At 36.3% G+C, this 17,921-nt stretch overlaps 2 protein-coding genes across 6 annotated transcripts in view; one reads left to right on the top strand and one right to left on the bottom strand.

The window, feature by feature from the left end:
* The window catches only part of LOC139949452 (uncharacterized), a 22,526-nt gene extending 13,055 nt beyond the window's left edge, over positions 1-9,471 (bottom strand). For 3 of the 5 annotated variants that reach the window (XM_071947792.1, XM_071947791.1, XM_071947796.1), the window contains exons 1-2: positions 3,191-3,304; positions 728-870 (exon numbers count right to left, since the gene is read on the bottom strand). In XM_071947792.1, coding sequence (XP_071803893.1) covers positions 728-847 — 120 coding nt within the window. In that variant the 5' untranslated portion in view covers positions 848-870; positions 3,191-3,304. Of the gene's footprint in view, positions 1-727; positions 871-2,119; positions 2,208-3,190; positions 3,305-9,395 lie in introns of those variants that run through there. The other 2 variants (XM_071947793.1, XM_071947795.1) reach the window with 2 other exon arrangements.
* On the top strand, positions 3,351-17,921 carry LOC139949453 (uncharacterized). The gene is made up of 11 exons (XM_071947797.1): positions 3,351-3,474; positions 4,932-5,146; positions 5,859-5,985; positions 7,040-7,135; positions 7,572-7,638; positions 8,244-8,318; positions 8,965-9,083; positions 9,273-9,374; positions 14,806-14,918; positions 15,338-15,500; positions 15,854-17,921. The coding sequence occupies exons 2-11, from the start codon at positions 5,003-5,005 to the stop codon at positions 15,901-15,903; spliced, it is 1,056 nt and encodes a 351-aa protein (XP_071803898.1). The 5' UTR covers positions 3,351-3,474; positions 4,932-5,002; the 3' UTR covers positions 15,904-17,921.

Genomic DNA, 17,921 nt, shown 5'->3' with positions numbered 1-17,921 from the left:
CTGTCATTCACACTCAGGATTGTAGCTAGACCAATGGGTGACTTTAAGGAAACTTGGTGGCAGCAGACTTACCAGGTAAAATCCATTGTTCTCGGTAATGTGCGCATGCTAAGAACTACGTAAACAATGGAAATTTACCTGATAAGTCTGCTGCCACCTAGCGTCCCAAAGTCTCCCATTGTAGTGGTGAGCATGAAATCTTTTTTCAAAAGTCCACCTTGGGCGAGCAGATCAACAAAATTTATAATATTCAAAGGAACACGTTGCCTTGGATCGGTCGAGTTGGTCTTTGAAAAGCGTTTGTAACCGTTTTTATAAAATGCATATGGGTAGAAAGATGAATACAATGATCCACACAAACATGCCTCGTAATTGCACGGTTTTCCTTTTACCGCGTCGACTAACGGTCGCCCATTTATGGGAGTCAAATTTTGGACTCCCATAAATGGCTGACCGTTTTAGTTCGCACAGTAAAAGGAAAACCACGCAATTTCGAGACAAACTTGTGTGGGTCTTTGTATTCTACTTTTAAAACATCTTTCCAACCATATGCATTTCATTAAAAAAACGCTTTTATAGACCAACTCGTCCAATCCAAGGCAACATGTTCCTTTAATTATGAGGGCATTAATGCTGAAGGGCGAGCTTCAGGCAATTCCTCTGAGTACCTTGGGTCATTTTGAGGCCTTCAGTAGAGTGAAAATAGATTAAATGAGAATGATTATACCTTTTTCAGTGATTGCTTTTCACCACACATCTTACAGTGCCACTTGGAGATCTTTTTGACCTGTTGAACTTGAAACACCTCACAAGCATAGCACCGAACTACATGAAACTCTTGAGGCATAGTGATGCAGAAAAGAAGCTAGCCTGAATTGGAAAGGAACAAATAATAACTATTATCTATAGCTTAGTCTAACTAGTTTTATATAGCTTGGTCTGAATCCGACCCCAAAGTGTTGTAGTTACTGTTGTTGCAATGTTGGTCAGGAGATTTCGTGTGTCCGCCCCCCCCCCCACCCACCCATATAGCAATTTTTTCTGGACTGGAGTGACGATACAGTACAACGTACTACAACAACACACCCATGACACCCCAAAAAAGCATTTATTTTTACAAGAACATTTGCATTGATTAATACTAAAAAATAAATAAAAATAAATAAAATACACACATGCACTACCACACAGGTGTATTTTGGAAAAATTTCAGTGGTTTTGGAGTTAATTAAAAATTAAGCCTTTTATTAAAGCCATTATACACTTTCGGTAAACAGTATTGTCCAAGTCCCACACTTCGTGTATCACAACTTATATATAAAATAACAATCCTGTGGAAATTTAGGCTCAATCGGACATCGGAGTCGGGAGAAAATAACGGGAAAACCCACTCCTGTTTTCGCGCGTTTCGCCATGTCATGACATGTGTTTATAACAAATCCGTAATTCTCGTTAACGAGAATTTATATTGTTTTACCGTTTTCTCAAAAAGTAAAGCATTTCATGGACTAATATTTCAAGAGAAGTCTTTCACCATTACCTTCTGTAAACCCTGGAAATTATTTGTAAATCTGTGAACTTTTTTTTTTTTTCTGTACCGAAAGGGTCCAATGGCTTTAAAAGGGCGGATAAATTGAGGCGACGTGCGGAAAATTATCCCAGGTATTATTTAACCATTGATAAACAAGAAAACTCCATGATGTAACTGACTAATTCGGTCAGGCTGTATGTGGAAGGCACAACTTCTCCACCATCATGACCAGGTACCTCATGACCATGCCCGCCCATAAGGTAAATTATCGCGAATAGCAAAATATCAAGAGAGGGCGCTGTTGAACCCACACAAAGATAAAGGCATTGCGTGCGTGAGTTGTAGAAACTGCATAGAAACCGCCCCATATTCCTTCCCACAACGCGTTGCGGTTCTGAATCGCGAAACAACTGACTTTCTATACAAAAATTAAAAAAGGAAAGAAGACAATGATTTCAATTTCAATTCATGATTATATTTATAGATACTACTTACTAATACTACTAGATATAAGAAGATAGGCCTATCAATATCATTAATTATCGTAGCGTCATACGTTATCGACCCTCATATGTTTTCGGTCCCCACCTTTGATTCCCGTTTACCGCAAGATTGTGCAAGCTGCACCGGTGACAGAAGCTATGCAGTTTACTCACAGTCTTTATTTTCACCAGGCTTAATCATGCTGAGAAAAAAGTTTCCTGTCGTTGGTTATGCTCAAACATTTATAAAATTATTGATTTTTGGTACTAATCACTAGTGCATTATTATGCCAACATTCAAATGAGTCAAAGAAACATCATCCAACCTCGAAAGTTCAAAACAAAATTACTATCTGCTAGATTGAGTTTCATTCTGCTTTAGTCACTAGATGGACCACGTGAGGTGGTTACTATTTGGGATTCTATGGTGTGCCAATACGGGGAGAATATTAAAATATTTTAAGTGAAAATGACCCCCAATTTTTTTTTTTTTTAACTTACTGCATACTGTATTAAATTCTGATAAGCGTAATAAATATTAAGTCTACATTAAAGAGAAAATATCATAGATTGGTTTATTATCTCCTGAAACCAAACATTACTGGTCTGAAATGGGGGAAAACGGATTGTTATGAAGTGTGTGTGCTTCAAGTGGGGGTGGGGTGTTTTACTTTCATGCCTTTTAATTTTATGATATCTCTGGATTCTAATATGAAAAATGCCTTAGGACAAAAATGTAATTAAATTTGTTAAGTAGTAATGGATTAATATTTTTGATTTATTTTGCACGCCATACTACCTTCTGAATATTCAATAAAATACCAACCAATGAAAGGTGTGAAAACATGTGACGTTGCTCCAATGTCGTGCATGCATAAGCACTGTTAGTGGCGGACTGTCTCTCGCAACGTAAAACCAAAACTTTAAAAATTTCAACACATCATGAAGTGTAAGTGTTATTGTTAAAAAATTGGATAGATGATGTGAAAAAAAATATTTAGTTTTTGATAGTGAACAATTTTCGCCTGTTAGTTATCCTACTGAAAACACATGACACCAGGTCATAATTATAATAAAATTTAAAACATAAAAAAGACATTTATTAAGCTCGCACATTGTGGGGACAGAATATGCTTCTATCTGTCAACATGATACTTTCTATTCGTTATTTACTGACCTCCAGTCTTTACAGAAATCTAAAGTTGTCTTGTTGAAGACATGCAGCCAAGAAAGAAAGTGATTTGACTTCATGCGTTTACTTGAATTTCGTTCCACATGTCCAACTATATACCGCCCTCAAGTGGCAATCAAAAAACAGGTTTGACGACAGTAATTAATTTTTTGTCGCAATCACCACTCAATCAGATTCGAGAGAGCATGCACAAGTACTTTTCATTCATCATTTTCAATATTGAAGTTTGGTATTTGAACGTAGAAGCTTACATCTTCGACTTTTAAAGGGTAATATGTTAACATGTTATTGTTATTAGTATTTTACTTTCGTAGTTATAATGAAACCTTTTGTGCATGACACTCTTGACAGCGGTTTCGTGTTTGGCATGGCATGTTGTGTTCGTTGAATTGTTCACGCTTCACAACACACAACACACACAAACACATGACTGATGACTGAACTTGGTGTCCATATAATTATATGCTCGCTGGCCTCTTCAGTTTCAGGCTCATGTAAAAAACCATCCCACACTTGACTTTGTACTGGTGCAGTTCGGCTACCACATGTTTATTTTACTTATTAGTAGCAGGTGTGATACGTGTCAGTGTGGTGTTGATTATGATGATGGGGATTATGGGATAGTGTTTTGATTTATTATTATTTTTTTAATAAAGTAAAACTAAAAAACTAAAAAACCCACTCAATCAATTCGGGCATTTAAATTGTCGTTACTCATGAGTCATTGTCAATCAACAGGTGTTTTTTTCTCTAAAGGCCTAGCCTCAGGTCAGGGTCAACAACATATTATTTGATGTATCGTATCATGTAATAATGACGTGTATCTATTCTTCAATGATTTTATGGTTTGATCATTTTATTGTTGCTTCTTTGAAGACAAGTCCATTCTGATCTAAACAAAGCCAGGCTTTACTACTAATACTATACTAAATTACTAGTATACTTCCTTGACTAAACTCCATGTTGACATGTCATGATGTGTAGAGATTAGAGAAGTTATTTCAAAATAAAGTAATTGAATGTTATCCACCATTACAATCTTCAGATTTTATTATTATTTTGTTTTATTTAACATTTTTTACAATCTGGTTTTTAAAAGAAAATGTCACACTTTGTCACAGATGTAGTTTGGCTAGTTTTTGATGAGGCACATCCTAAGACAATGAGTATAACTCGGCAGAGAGTGTTATTATAATTGTGATAATCCAACCACCCATTCTCCTGACAATGCTGTTGTCACAGTCGTCTGGTTTGCAAGATTGTCATCAGATTCGCCCAATTATCGGTCGTACAACTGATAATGAAGGATTTAAATAACAAAAGAGGAGTAACTGGGTCTACTTACCACTTTCAAAAATCATGGCACAGATTTTGCATGAATTTAATCTTTAGAATGGTTATATTTTAAAACTATTATGAAAAAAAAAAAATTACTGTATACTTCTTTAAGAAAGTTGAATCCATTCACAGATGGCGACGTTACCAACCGCATATAAAACACCATGGAAAAAAGACACATGCAGGAAATCTTTGAAAAATAAAATTTGTATTGATCAGAAGGAGTAATTTTGCAGAATGCTCATAAGTTATAGATCATTACCATCTTTATGTGAAGACAAGTGAAGACTTGTTGGTATTTATGCAATATTTTACACAGTTTCTTTTGGGGGTCGTTGTGCATGTATCCTGCTCTACCTTAAACACCTATCTCTCATTTTGATTACAGATTGTTGACGCTTTTTTAGTGTTTGTTTGCTGTTTTGTTCACTTCAAATCTGTGGATTTGCTATTTTCACAATGATGACATCCAAAGGCAACAACTTTGCTTACATGCCCAACACATCAGACGTTGATCCGGATATGCTGCTGAACTGCCCGTATGACTTGGCACATAGAATACTTGCCAAGCGTTTCCCATACCATGTCATGAAATGTAGAAAGGTAAGAACATTGTGTTATCATTTGAAACTTCATGTGATTGTTAACATGAACCTCATTCTTTCACTTTTGTTTTTTTGGGAAAGTATACTTTAGATTTTTAAAGGGTTTTGATAACTTTTGTTGATCAAGTTTTGGCCATGACATGAATCCTAACTCACTGGGAATGGAGATGTATGTAATATAATTAACCTGTAGAAATTTCAGCTTCTTTAGTAAAATAGTAGTCAAGTTTTTGAGAAGAAGAAAAAGAAAATCACAGAGCAATGTTTTCAGTTTTGTGTCATACAAAAAGTACCCTCACCCTTTAACTGTGAATTTCCTATGACAGTTTCATGATATTTTGACTGCCCGTATTATTGTATTCTTGTAATAATTGCAAAAAATACTCGTATACCACAACACCAATAATGGAAAAACAGTTTGTTTTAATTTCTTCGCTTCATGTAAATTTTGTTCACAGATGCCCTCACAAAGTTAAAAAATAATATGCGATTTATCAAAGCAGGCAGTGGTTTAAAGTCTTAATGTTATTATTTTTCCCAACTTCCTTATCTGTTTTTATTTTTTCAACTTTTCTACTTTTTAATTTTCAGAATCACATTCTAGCCAATATGAGTACCTGCTGTATCTATTGTGTATCTATATTTTTTCCGGACTTCCTCGTCTGTTTTTTATTTTTCAATTTTCTACTTTTTTTCTCTCTTTTTTTCAGAATCACATTCTAGCCAACATGAGCATCTGTCCCTTTAATGCCAGACATATCATCCCTATATCTGAGCTAAGACACCATGTTGCCAATTGTCTTGATCGCAGTACCATTGAACCAGATATTGCGTATGGTAAGCAATTTTTTTCTTTTTTTATTTTGTTTATTTATTTTTATGAGAGATCTCCTAACATCAAAAGGTTAGGGGTCGATTTCACAAAGATTTAGGGACTAGTCCTAACTTAGGACTAGTCCTAGGAGATTCTAAAAACGTATGGCTAGTCCTAAATTAGGATTAGTAACTCGTCCTTACTCTAGATATCCTAGTCTTAACTCTTTGTGATATCCATCCCAGGGCCCAGTTTCACGGCTTTGCTTACCATAAGCAAAGATCGGCGCTTGGGGAAGCAGGCAAATTCCCGCTAATGTCAAGCTTATTTCTTGGGTTAGCTACATGTTGCATGTAATTTCGGCTTGTGCGCGTCGATTTAACAAAGCAATCAAATCCATCGTAAGATAAATTGTCAGTATCATCATAGTGATTTGCATTGTGACATCACACTTAACTAAGCAACCACAATTGATTTGCAGTTAAGATCTATCGTAACTTACTCTATTTTAAATCGATCCCTGATGGCCACTTCCAGGTGTGGGCTAAGCTTAACTGATTTGGGCTATCGACCCAAATCAACTATCACCAGGGGCTTGTGCCACCTACTCCTGGGGCTGTCACATGATTATCCACTCACAATCTGTAATGATGTAGGCATGATGGGTAACAATCATCCAGGGCCCAATTCCCGAGCACTGCTTAACCGTAAGCAAATTTGCGTGCTTACTGTAGCAGAAAAATTAGCTTAAGCCTTAGCGTATTTCACAGGTTAGCAGAAAAATTGGGTGGCCATATTGGGTGTTTGTCGTGGATTTGCATTGTGACGTCATTTATTTTTGTGCCGTAAGCACCGGAAGGTTAGCATGCCTTTTCGTGTGCTTACGGTTAGCCAGTGCTGCGGTTAGCAGCGCTATGAAATAGAAATTGCACAGTTAGCACAAACTCGGCCGCTAAGCACCGCTATGAAATTGGGCCCTGTAAGAGCCTTACTAGTGGAGCAGTATACATTTGCCTCCCAATGTTTTGTTTTCCCATGACTTCCATTATTAATCTGATTGTTTTTGTCTGTCCATAGCTCAAGCACCTGATGGCAGTTATATGAAGGGAGATACCTCGGTACCGAGTTACCATCATGAATATCATCCACCCTCAACAGAAAACTGGGACGCAGGTATGAAAACTTCACTTTTAAAACAGCCAGGCGTGCAACTTTAAGCTGATCTGCTAATTTCCTCCTATTTTTGTTTCTCAGTAGTAGGCCTACAAAGTATTGGTGTGCCTGGCACTTTCCTCTGTTTTGACAAACTGCAGTTTTATGCTTGAATTTGATGTGTAGTTATGGTTATAATCCTGATTTGTTTATGTCCCCAACTCTGTTGTGAACGAAAACATTCCTAACTACGGTTTCTTTTTCCTTCCTCTGTATTTAAATTGCTCATTGCTGTATATTTTAAAATGTTTTTACCTAATTTATGTTTAATATTGTTCTTTTTATATACCCGTGAAATGAAATAAATATATTACTATTAATATGGTAAACAGTATTTTGGCGTTGCTTTTGTCATTATTGCAATATTGATGTGTTTTTATTATTTTTAACTGTCTAGAAGTGTCAAATTCAAGCAGAATACACGTAGAGGAAGAGAATCCCAATATTATACACAACTTGGTGGGGTAAGTAGGATTATTAATCAAGGCAAAAAACAACTTTAAATAATACTGGGAACACACGTGTTAGCCAGGAATGAGGTTTAGACGCTAACTTGACCAGCATGCACCTCATTCAACATTCCAAGTATTAGCAAAATTGTTGCATGTCTTGGCCTTGGTCAAAGGTTTCCAATGGAAGTGCCCTTAGCAAATTGAAAAAGTCATTTCCTCTAAAAGTTTGAATTTCAGGTTGTGGTTGTAACAGTAGTCCAATTAGCCTGTTTGATTTTTATAAGGAAGACCTAAAGTCTAACTGCCCTATGCATACCTCACGGTATACTAGACGTTAAAGACACAAACCGTTAAAAAAAAAACGCAACTGTGAGTGTGCATAGAGTGAGTATGACCCAAACATTGTACATTACTCTGCACAAAAGGAAGACAACTAAAAACTGAAGCACTTGTCTTGACCTTGGGAAAATGTTTCCCATAGACATTCACATTTTACCAATGGAAGTGCAAGTAGCAAATTGCAGCAATAGTGGTCAGGTAACTGGTAGTAACTGTGGTTCTATGGTACAGGCCTATTGTATTTTTATAAATTGAATGTCTTATAATTTTGTTAACAGAATGACAAGATCTCAAAGAAGAGAGTTCAGTAAGAAGCTAGTGGAAGTCAGCAAAAATAATGGAGTAGTAACTGAGTAAGTTTTTCTTTACTTTCCTTACACCTTTCAAGGCTTAGAGGATATTATTATGCAGAAGCAGAGAAACACAAACTAATTTTGTGTAAAAAAAAATTTGGTTCCCATTATGGAATAATCCAAAGATAATAACATTGTGCATGTATGCTGTTCTTATATTATACACCATACATGCCATATTGACTCCAATGAGGCAACTGTTGTACATCTATTTCCCTGCAAACCTTACTGTATTTTATTTCCACCATCTAAAGTTTTCAAATCCTACTTGGTGTGTCTGTTTGTCTTCAGGAAATATTTTTGAGAAAATTAAATTAGCTGTTGCAAACAACTTACCAACCAAATGGACCGAGAGTATAAATGCAAAAAATAGTTAATGGCCTGACGTTTCGACCCTAGCAGAGTCTTTCTCGAAGGCTAAATGGTCATTTAGCCCTTCGAGAAAGACTCTGCTAGGGTCGAAACGTCAGGCCATTAACTATTTTTTGAAATATTTTTGGTCTGATATATGGGTCTCAGAATTCATCACTGCAATAACCTATCTATCTGAAAGTATGTATATACTCAGCGCCTTGAGTACCTTGTGTGGTAGATACGTGCACTATATAAGACTTCAATATTATTATATTTGTTTATTATTTGATAGCTCTGAAGAAAACACAACCACAGAGGAACCTGAACAACCCATGGAGGGAATAAGACGACCGAAGAAGATCTCTAAAGCAGTTTCACTTCATACTATTGATCAAAGAGCAGCACAATTCGGTGAGGGTTTGAACTTTGCTCAATTTCTTAGAGCTACCTAAGCACAAAAAAGTAGCTTAGCACAACAAAATGTTGCTTACCAGAGTAAAACCGGATGTAAGCACACAACAGCTGCTTACTTATTTTATGAAATTTGGCCCTCGTGAATTGTTTAAATATTTATCTTCCATCTTGTCATTACTTTTCCAGGGATGTCAAACTCAGTTGATGGGACTCAACCAAGACTCCATGGGTTGGGAAGATCTATGCTGGTGCCTAACAATAACACCTCAGTACCGAGACCAGGAACGAGTAAGTCTTTTATTTACATACCTGTTAATCATTCATGTCACTCCACTGCTGAAAGTAGATCTCTTTACCGGTCAACTGGAACCAACTCTGTGTTAGCTGTTGCTATCTTTTTCCAACTCCACCCTCCTGTGTTGGTCGTTGCCATGGTTTTCCAACTGTGATCTTTATACTTCATTAGTGTTTTCCGACACGTACACTTAAGCTTAAGTCTGTTTTATCGTGTGTCTATTTGTTGTCCATTTGTTGAGCATTTGATGCCCACTTGGTGTCCATTTGTCTCCTACATAAATCTGTCTATGAGGTATCCGGCTTGGCTGTACCCTGATCACTGCAAAATGTATAACATCAAAGATCAAGCTTGGTCGATGCATCTCTTGGGCTGTAATTAGGACAAAGAAGTTACTATGAATAGTCAAAGGTCAAAGGTACCTGGCACTGGCATTATTTACAAGAATCCAAGTGTGGCCTCAGACAACCAGGCTAGGGGCATCCCAAAATAGTGTTGTGGAAAAGCTATTCACCTATTGCCAGATGAGGGCGCTGTTAATACACCATGCTGCTACATGCTTTGTCCTGAATGAACTAGTCCAGGTAAAGTATGGGCACAAGCATGACAAGTTACAGCATTATTTTTTGAGAAAATAAAATAAGCTGTTGCAAACAACTTACCAACCAAATGGGCCGATGGTATAAATGCAAAAAATAGTTAATGGCCTGACGTTTCGACCCTAGCAGAGTCTTTCTCGAAGGCTAAATGACAACACAACAAACATGAACAGGTAACTATGTGAAACATTAGCAGTGAAGTAGAAACACATGAATGGGGTTAGAAAGCATAAACTGTAAAATACAACCAACAAATAAGACAAAATGTAACAAGAAACAGGGGAGGTAAGGAGGATCTTTTTGACAGTGTTCCAATGACTGTCCCCATTTGAAATTGCACATTGTCTTGGGGTTGGGCACTTAAGACTATAAAAACGTTTGTTTTGAAATGAGTATGGTTGGAAAGAAATTTTTCAGAGTAAAATATATGATCCATATAGATATCCCTTTAAAATAAATACTCATATATTTTGTTGTGTTACCAATGGTCCAGAGGTAAATGAAGAAAAAAATTCAGTGACAAAAGATCTTTAAATATGGGTTACCCTTCAATATGACGTTCATTCCATACTCTTTTTGGAAAATAGTTCAAGTTCAATAAGAGACCTTACCAGCACATACAGTTAACCAAATCAAAAGCGCATATTATAAGTATACAAAATAATATTGATAAAGCAGATAACTAATAAAATACTAGGAATCTACTATGTACAAGAAATAATAATTATTATTATCATTAAGAGAGAAGAGTATAAACTGAGTGTAAGCCGAGGCTTGTAGAAAACACCCTTATGTACCGGGGGTGCTCTCACAGTTTAGTTAGTTACATTACTACAATTTTTACAAAGTATCATTACATAAGTCTTGTTTATGGGCCATTAATTATCTAGTTCGCTGAGCGGGTCTTTAGATCACATGTTAATATACCCCAAGTGGTTAGTGTTTCGATTCAATCAGAATACATAAACTCTCAAAATTATTTTCATCAGTAATCGCTAATTACAATGCATTGTAGGTATTTTAATGCTCAATTGGTCGTCGAAGTTGCAAGATAATAATGAAAGATACAACACAAATGTCACAAACAGTTGTGTGCTTTTAGATGGTTGATTTTGAGGCCTCAAATTCTAAATCTGAGGTCTCGAAATCAAATTCGTGGAAAAATACTTCTTTCTCAAAAACTGTGTCATGTCAGAGGGAGCCGTTTCTCACAATGTTTTATACTATCAACAGCTCCCCATAACTTATCACCAAGTAAGGTTTTATGCTAATAATTATTTTGAGTAATTACCAATAGTGTCCACCGCCTTTAAAAAGGATACGGGGCAATTCCATACAGCAATATTGAGAGAGATTTTATGACAAAGTGCCATTTAAACAGTGTTCCACTGTACACATGCTAAAACACCCATGAGCAGTAAATCAACTGAAGCAGACTGGTCCCACTGGTTAGTGACTTACAAAGGGGCAACCCCTGCCTGATACCATCTGCATGGACGTACACATACTGGGAAGATTCTTAATATAAAATTAAAACAAAGTTAGAATCTGGATGTTTCCGCCCTAGCCAAGTCTTTGCCGACAACACAACACACATTTGGAAGGCTAAATGACACATAAATGTGTTGTTTTGTCATTTAGCCTTCGAGATGGCACAAAGGACTCTTCTAGGGCAAAATCAGGCCTTTCTATTTATATCACAGGACCTTTTGGTTGTTAAGCAGTTTTCACCCATCTGAATAAATCCGTTGACTCCAGACTTGGGTCATGTCAGAGAGAAGATTTTCCAATCTGCCTTTATATTACTTTGATGACAAAGTTGCTATGCGTAGTTTTCCTTGGATGTACTCTTCAACTTCTTTTTAGTACTAATTGAAAAATTTAGTAACTGGGTAAAAACCTTCACACCCCCATAAAATATCTCTCCACTCACGTTTGTCAAATATTTGTGTCAGTTTACTTACTCCAAACTATGATAAATTGTTTTTATTATCATTGGGGGAAAAAATCAGGAAAAGGTGTTGAGGAGTGTTGTAGTGCGAAAACTTTTGAAGCAGCGCCGCTAAAAGGCTTGTCAATTCGAATCACATTTCAAGGCCGTTTTGTTGTATAAGAGATAGTAAAGCCATAGCAGGCAATTCATTCTGTTGCTGTGAAATGACCCCCAGAAAAGACTAACAGCAATTCTATTCAATCATTTAAAAGCGCTGGACACCTATGGCAATTGTCAAAGAACAATATTCTCACCAGGTGTATCCCTACATGCATAAAATAACAAATCTGTGAAAATTTAGACTCAATTGGTCATCGAAGTTGCAAGAGAATAATGAAAGAAAATACACCATTGTTGCACAAATTTGTGTGTTTTCAGCTGCCCACTAAAAGGCTTCAGGCTTGAAGTCTTTTATTATTTGAGGGAGAAATTACCTCTTTCTTAAAATTTATGTGACATTAGAGGGAGCCACAATGCTTTATACTATCAACAGCTCTTCATTGCCCGTTTCCAAGTAAGTTCTTAGTTCTTATGCTTACAATTATCTTTGAGTAATTACCGATAGTGTCCAGGGGTCGATTTCACAAAGAGTTAGGACTAGTCCTAACTTATGACTAGTCCTAAGAGATATCAAAAACGCATAGCTAGTCTTAAGTTAGGACGAGTAACTCGTCCTAAGTCGAGATAAGACTAGTCCTAACTCTTTGTGAAATCCACCCCTGTGTCTTTAAAAAAAATACAACTCATGGGGTCTATATGAATTAGGCAACCTTGGGATTTATAGTAGCTCGGAAAATCAATTCAAACTGACCCAGCCCAACTTTATAGACCCCTTGTTGTACACATCAGAATCCCAAACTGCGCCCTCTTTCAGGCCAAAGAAATACCTTGCATTGGCTGAGAGTTTTGCATGATGCAAACACACACCATGCGAATTACCAACGTTTGTCCTTGGCGATGATGGCCTGTTATGCAAGGGAATTATTGTTATATAAGCCTGACTAAGTTTGACCTACATTTTTAGTCACAGCTTTAGCAGAACGAAATGTTGGGAACAATTCTGCCAAGAAAAACTTGTATTAATATTGCCTGTGGTTGGATGCTCTTTTATGCTAAACATTATCAATTTGCTACAAAAGCTAATCAAAAGGTTACAAGCCAAATCAGCCCTGGAAATACTCTACTCTGCTTAAACCAGCTTTATGCAATTAGGTTGTGGTATTTTGGCTGGTAACTGTGGTATATAGGCTTAGACAGGAATTATATTCTTCCTACTTGCATCTGAGTTCCAGTTTGTTTTTCTCTTGGTTAAATCAGAAAATTGCAGATTAAATCGCTTGAAAAGTGTGATGAAGCCCTCACTATGCGCTAATGTCAGCCCTTGTTCTGGATAAAATGTTCCTACTTTTTCCCAAGGACCAAACACCATGTCTGCTTTGAAAAAAATGTAAACAATGCATTGGGATGTGGACTACCTAAGGTCTGAGATGTGTTTTGAGGTGCCAAGACAAATGTCTTGTACAATCCAGGCCCTGGTAGGGGGTAGACATTTGATGGGATAAAAAGCGACTGTCAAAATTAATTGAAAAGAAGGTGTTACAGTTTACTTTCTTCAGGGCTGTCTTTTTTAGCCTCTTCCTCAAGCCTTGGTTTTGCTACAAAATTACTGGATAACGGACTCACATATAGAAACTTGTTTTGACTGACTATTGTTGATTTTTGCAAAAGCCTTGGGTACAGCGAACAAAACTAAAGAAATCCTTGTGCATGAGGTATGAAGAATGCTCCAACTGTGCTTTATTGTGCAAAAGAACACAGTAATCACTCTCAAGCAATGATTCAGAAAACTGAATGAAGGGGAAATATCTTCCACATAAGTAGATGTCGGTGTTTTAGAAACACCAGTCTGAATCCAGGGGTTGTTTTTTAGGCTAGAATCCCCTCTTCACAATCTCTTAAGTGATGCCCTTTTGTGCAGTAGATTATTTTGCTGTCAGTCCTGTGTGTTTATTAAAGCGATGCATTACGAGTAACAAGTCAGACAATACCTTTAGTAGGATGACCTGCCTCTTCAATTCTAAATCCCTTAATCTATGTCGTTAATACTTGGTTGGATTCATACATCATGACTCAACCAAAATATCAGCAAGGACTGTCGAGAATCTGACAACAGAGTGTCACACTTTGTTGTGAATCAATAACAATGTGTCCAAATTCTTCACTGCCACTTTGTTCTTGAAGGATTAAGCGCGGCTTACACACAGTTTAGAGAGATGCTCCACAGTCGCGCCGAACCAAATAGATTAGGAAAGACTCTAGGTCAATCCAAATAAATTTTGGTTTCAGACAGGTGACCTTAATCTAAATTGGCTGGAGATGAAAATAAAATGAAAAACATTTCTAGATTCCCTCTTGCAGATACATAACAAAGATAGTGATCATTTGTTCAGCAAAGATTTTTTTTGTTTTTGGTTGATGTCACTTTCCAAGTATGTTTTGTTTTGAGGATTTTTTTGTGCTGAGTTTAGCCCGGTTCATACTTCCTGCGAATGCGCATGCGAAGTTAATTTGACGTGAATTTGACGTCACAACTCTCCTTCCGCATCGATATTTGCAAGTGAATAAGCAGAGTTGAACTGCTGCGAATTATTTGTTGCGAATTTGTGATGTCAACATTCGCTACGCACTTGCATTCGCAGGAAGTATGAACCAGGCTTTATTTGGGGATTGCATCAACTTAATGCTATGTAAATTTGTACAAGGGTTGTTATTCCAATACATTTTCTTTGCTGTATGACATTAATAACATTTTGTTTTACTTTCTTCATGAAGCTGTACAGGGACGTGCCATTGCTGCCAACATTTTCAACTCAAAGAGTCCACAGCAAGAGTCCTCACCAAAAAAAGCTGAGGTGGAGACTAGACGTGCTCCTACTGTCTCCATGGTAAGCCAGACTCAACTACAGAGTTGTTACAGATTGCTATTCATAGCCAGAATTCATAGAGCCCAAACTGTCTTGCAAAACTTATTACCTGAATAAATTGCATATTTTTGACAACAAGATTTGGGCAGACATTTTCAACAGGTATTAGTCATTCTGTGCACAGGGGGACAATCATGGGTACACATTATTTATTTTATTTTTTTTCTATTTTTTGAACAACAATTTGGAAACCACTGATGTAACAGTTATCTTCATAATATTTATCAATTAACAATTGCATGGTGATTAAAAAGTGCTCAAATTTGTTGAATACATTTAGTTCATATTTGGCAATATTTATCTGAATTTCTTACACCTTTAACACGAAACCTGTAAACTACATGTAAGTGACAATTTGTTTGCTCATTTTTTATCTATAGGCTCCAACGAACGTGGTACCCACTCTACCAGTCAAAAGTGCTACTACCCCTAACCAGTTTAACAACACCCCACTCAGCCAGGTACCCAGTCTGGCTGGGCTCGGGAGGGGACTGGGCGTACCAAGAGGTGGTAACAGACCTGGCCTTGGAATGCCTGCTGTGGGTGAGTTTTCAGAACAATTTTATATCAAGACACTTAACCATTGCTTCGTCCTTTGGATGGGACATAAAGCTGTTGGTCCCATGTGTTGGTAGTGTACCGCATGTAAAACCCAGTGCACTTATCGAAAAGAGAAGGGGTTCGCCCCTGTGTTCCTGGCTGTGGCTGCTGAATGTGTTGTAGCACCTTGTAATCCCTTGTAAGGTGCTTCATAATTGGGTCTCTGAATTCATACCTTTCAATCACCCATCTTTCTGTATAAGCGCCTTGTTGGTAGTTGCGTGCGCTACATAAGACTTTGATATTATTTTTATTACTATATAAATTTGTGATTTTGATTATTACTTCTAATACAGGTCATCAGTCAAGGACCCTGGCATATAGCATGGCTGACCCACTCCTATAGCTTCATGTGGTGAAACTTGTGAGATATTCTCAGAGCAAAATAAAGAAGAGAGAATGACCCTTAGAAAGAAGAAGTGGTCAAGGAAGAAAAAGTTGAAGAATGACCCTTAGAAAGAAGAAGTGGTCAATGAAGAAAGAGTTTAGAGAACGACCCTTCAGAAGAAGGATGGGGTCAAGAAGGAAAGAGTGAATGCAAGTATTAACTTATGCCAAAAAGTATTAGGACTTTTTTTTTTAACTTGTACTTATTTCGGTTAGCACACACTTGTTGAGATTTATTTGTGTGTTTATTTTTCGGTGCTGTGCTCCTATACTTTGTTGGAACGCTTTATTCATTTATTTTTGTTTATTCATAATTTTTTTATTTTTTTTTCACTATTGGAGTGTTTATAAAGTGTATACTTTGTATACTTAAATATTCAAGATACCAGTAGGTGGGAAAAAAGTCCCACATTACAATTAGTTGAAGTCATTTATGCTTTTAGATCTTCATTTTTTTTATTTGACTGTTTATTAAAGTTCCAACTTTTGAAACACAATATGTTAAGAGCTCAAGTGGGGATGAAACTTAACACTTTTCTTTTCATTAAAAAACCTCTGCGATGTCATGTTAAAATTAAAATTAAAAAAAGGAACAGCTGAAAATCAAGTTAATAGACAAATTCCAATAAAGAACTGTACTAGAAAGTTAACTAACAATCATTTTATTTCTTGATCTTAATGTAAAAGGCGAGGTATACTTTTTAGTAAATGTCAAAGACCAGTATCATCACTTCTCATAACTAAGCATGCATAAAATAACAATCTAGTGATAAATTGGGCTCAATTAATCATTAAAGTTTAAAGAAAATGATGGAGGAAAAAATAATCCTTGTTGCAGAAAAAATGTTGTCCTTTTAGATGCCTGAGAATGGCTTCATGTCTGAAGCCTCACTCAGATTCAATTTTTGGGGTGAACATTATCTTTTTCTTGAAAATTACTTTACTTAAAATAAAAATATTTCTCCAGTGCTCTTAATCGGGTAAGTTTTTAAGCTCAATGACTTGTATATGGAAAAGTTTGTTCATAAATTCATTAGAGAAGCTTTCATTACAAGCTTCTTAAGGTAAAACTTGACACATGAAATCTTCAAACAAAGATTACACTTTCAGTCTAACCCAGTAAAATGTTATAATTGTTGACAGATTAGTTTTAAAGCCACTGGACACTATTGGTAATTACTCAAAATAATTGTTAGCTTACAAAGTTACAAAGTTACTTCGTAACAACAATGAAGAACTGTTTATAGTATAAAACATTGTGAGAAAAGGCTCCCTCTGAAGTAAAGTAGTTTTGAGAAAGAGCTAATTTCTCACTTAAATATTAAAAGACTTCAGGCCTGAAGTCTTGTCTAACACAGGTTTGTTTTTTATGAATATATTGGGACACACCAGGTGAGAATAGTGGTCTCTGACAATTAAAGTGTACAGTGCCTGTAAAGCAAGCTGTAATAAAAGTTTTGAAACATAAGATGTCGTTCTTGTCTTACTACACCTTTTTAAATTGCCATCTAGTAGTTTTAAAGAGTAACTCATTTATTAACGTTTTAAATATTTATATGTTTAAATGTGTTTGTTGTTTTTTGCCTTTTATGGCATCTTTGTTAGGTCTCCCGTTTAGATCAGTGTATTTCAAACCGAGGCTGGAGTGTAAAATAGTCTGGTCCTTCGAGGTGAAAGGAAAATGATTATGTTAGAAGTTGCTGTGTATAGGGGACCTGACAAAGACAATCATGAGATGGTTACAGTTTATGCAAGTTTTCAGCATTAACACACAAGAAGTAAAGTAAATAAACAGTTCATTTCTCATTGACTAAATTTTTAAATGCTTTTAAAATTATTGTGATTGAATTATTTTTTTAATCTAAGTTTGAATCTTTCTATTTCGCTTTTGTACGATCTCATTTTAATGTCAAAATCGCCAAAATCACCAATCGTGCTATTTGATTTATATGTCATAACAAAGCTATTTTTAATAAA

Source organism: Asterias amurensis, chromosome 17 (genome assembly GCF_032118995.1).
Source record: "Asterias amurensis chromosome 17, ASM3211899v1".
NCBI lineage: Eukaryota > Metazoa > Echinodermata > Asteroidea > Forcipulatida > Asteriidae > Asterias > Asterias amurensis.
Note: the sequence above shows the minus strand (reverse complement) of the source record. Positions and strands in the feature narration are given on the sequence as shown.

Excerpts from the sequence above, each read along its gene's own strand:
- LOC139949453 (XM_071947797.1), top strand. The coding sequence starts at position 5,003 with ATGATGACATCCAAAGGCAACAACTTTGCTTACATGCCCAACACATCA. Across the intron at positions 8,319-8,964 it reads AATAATGGAGTAGTAACTGA|CTCTGAAGAAAACACAACCA; the intron begins GTAAGTTTTTCT and ends ATTATTTGATAG. Across the intron at positions 9,084-9,272 it reads TCAAAGAGCAGCACAATTCG|GGATGTCAAACTCAGTTGAT; the intron begins GTGAGGGTTTGA and ends TTACTTTTCCAG.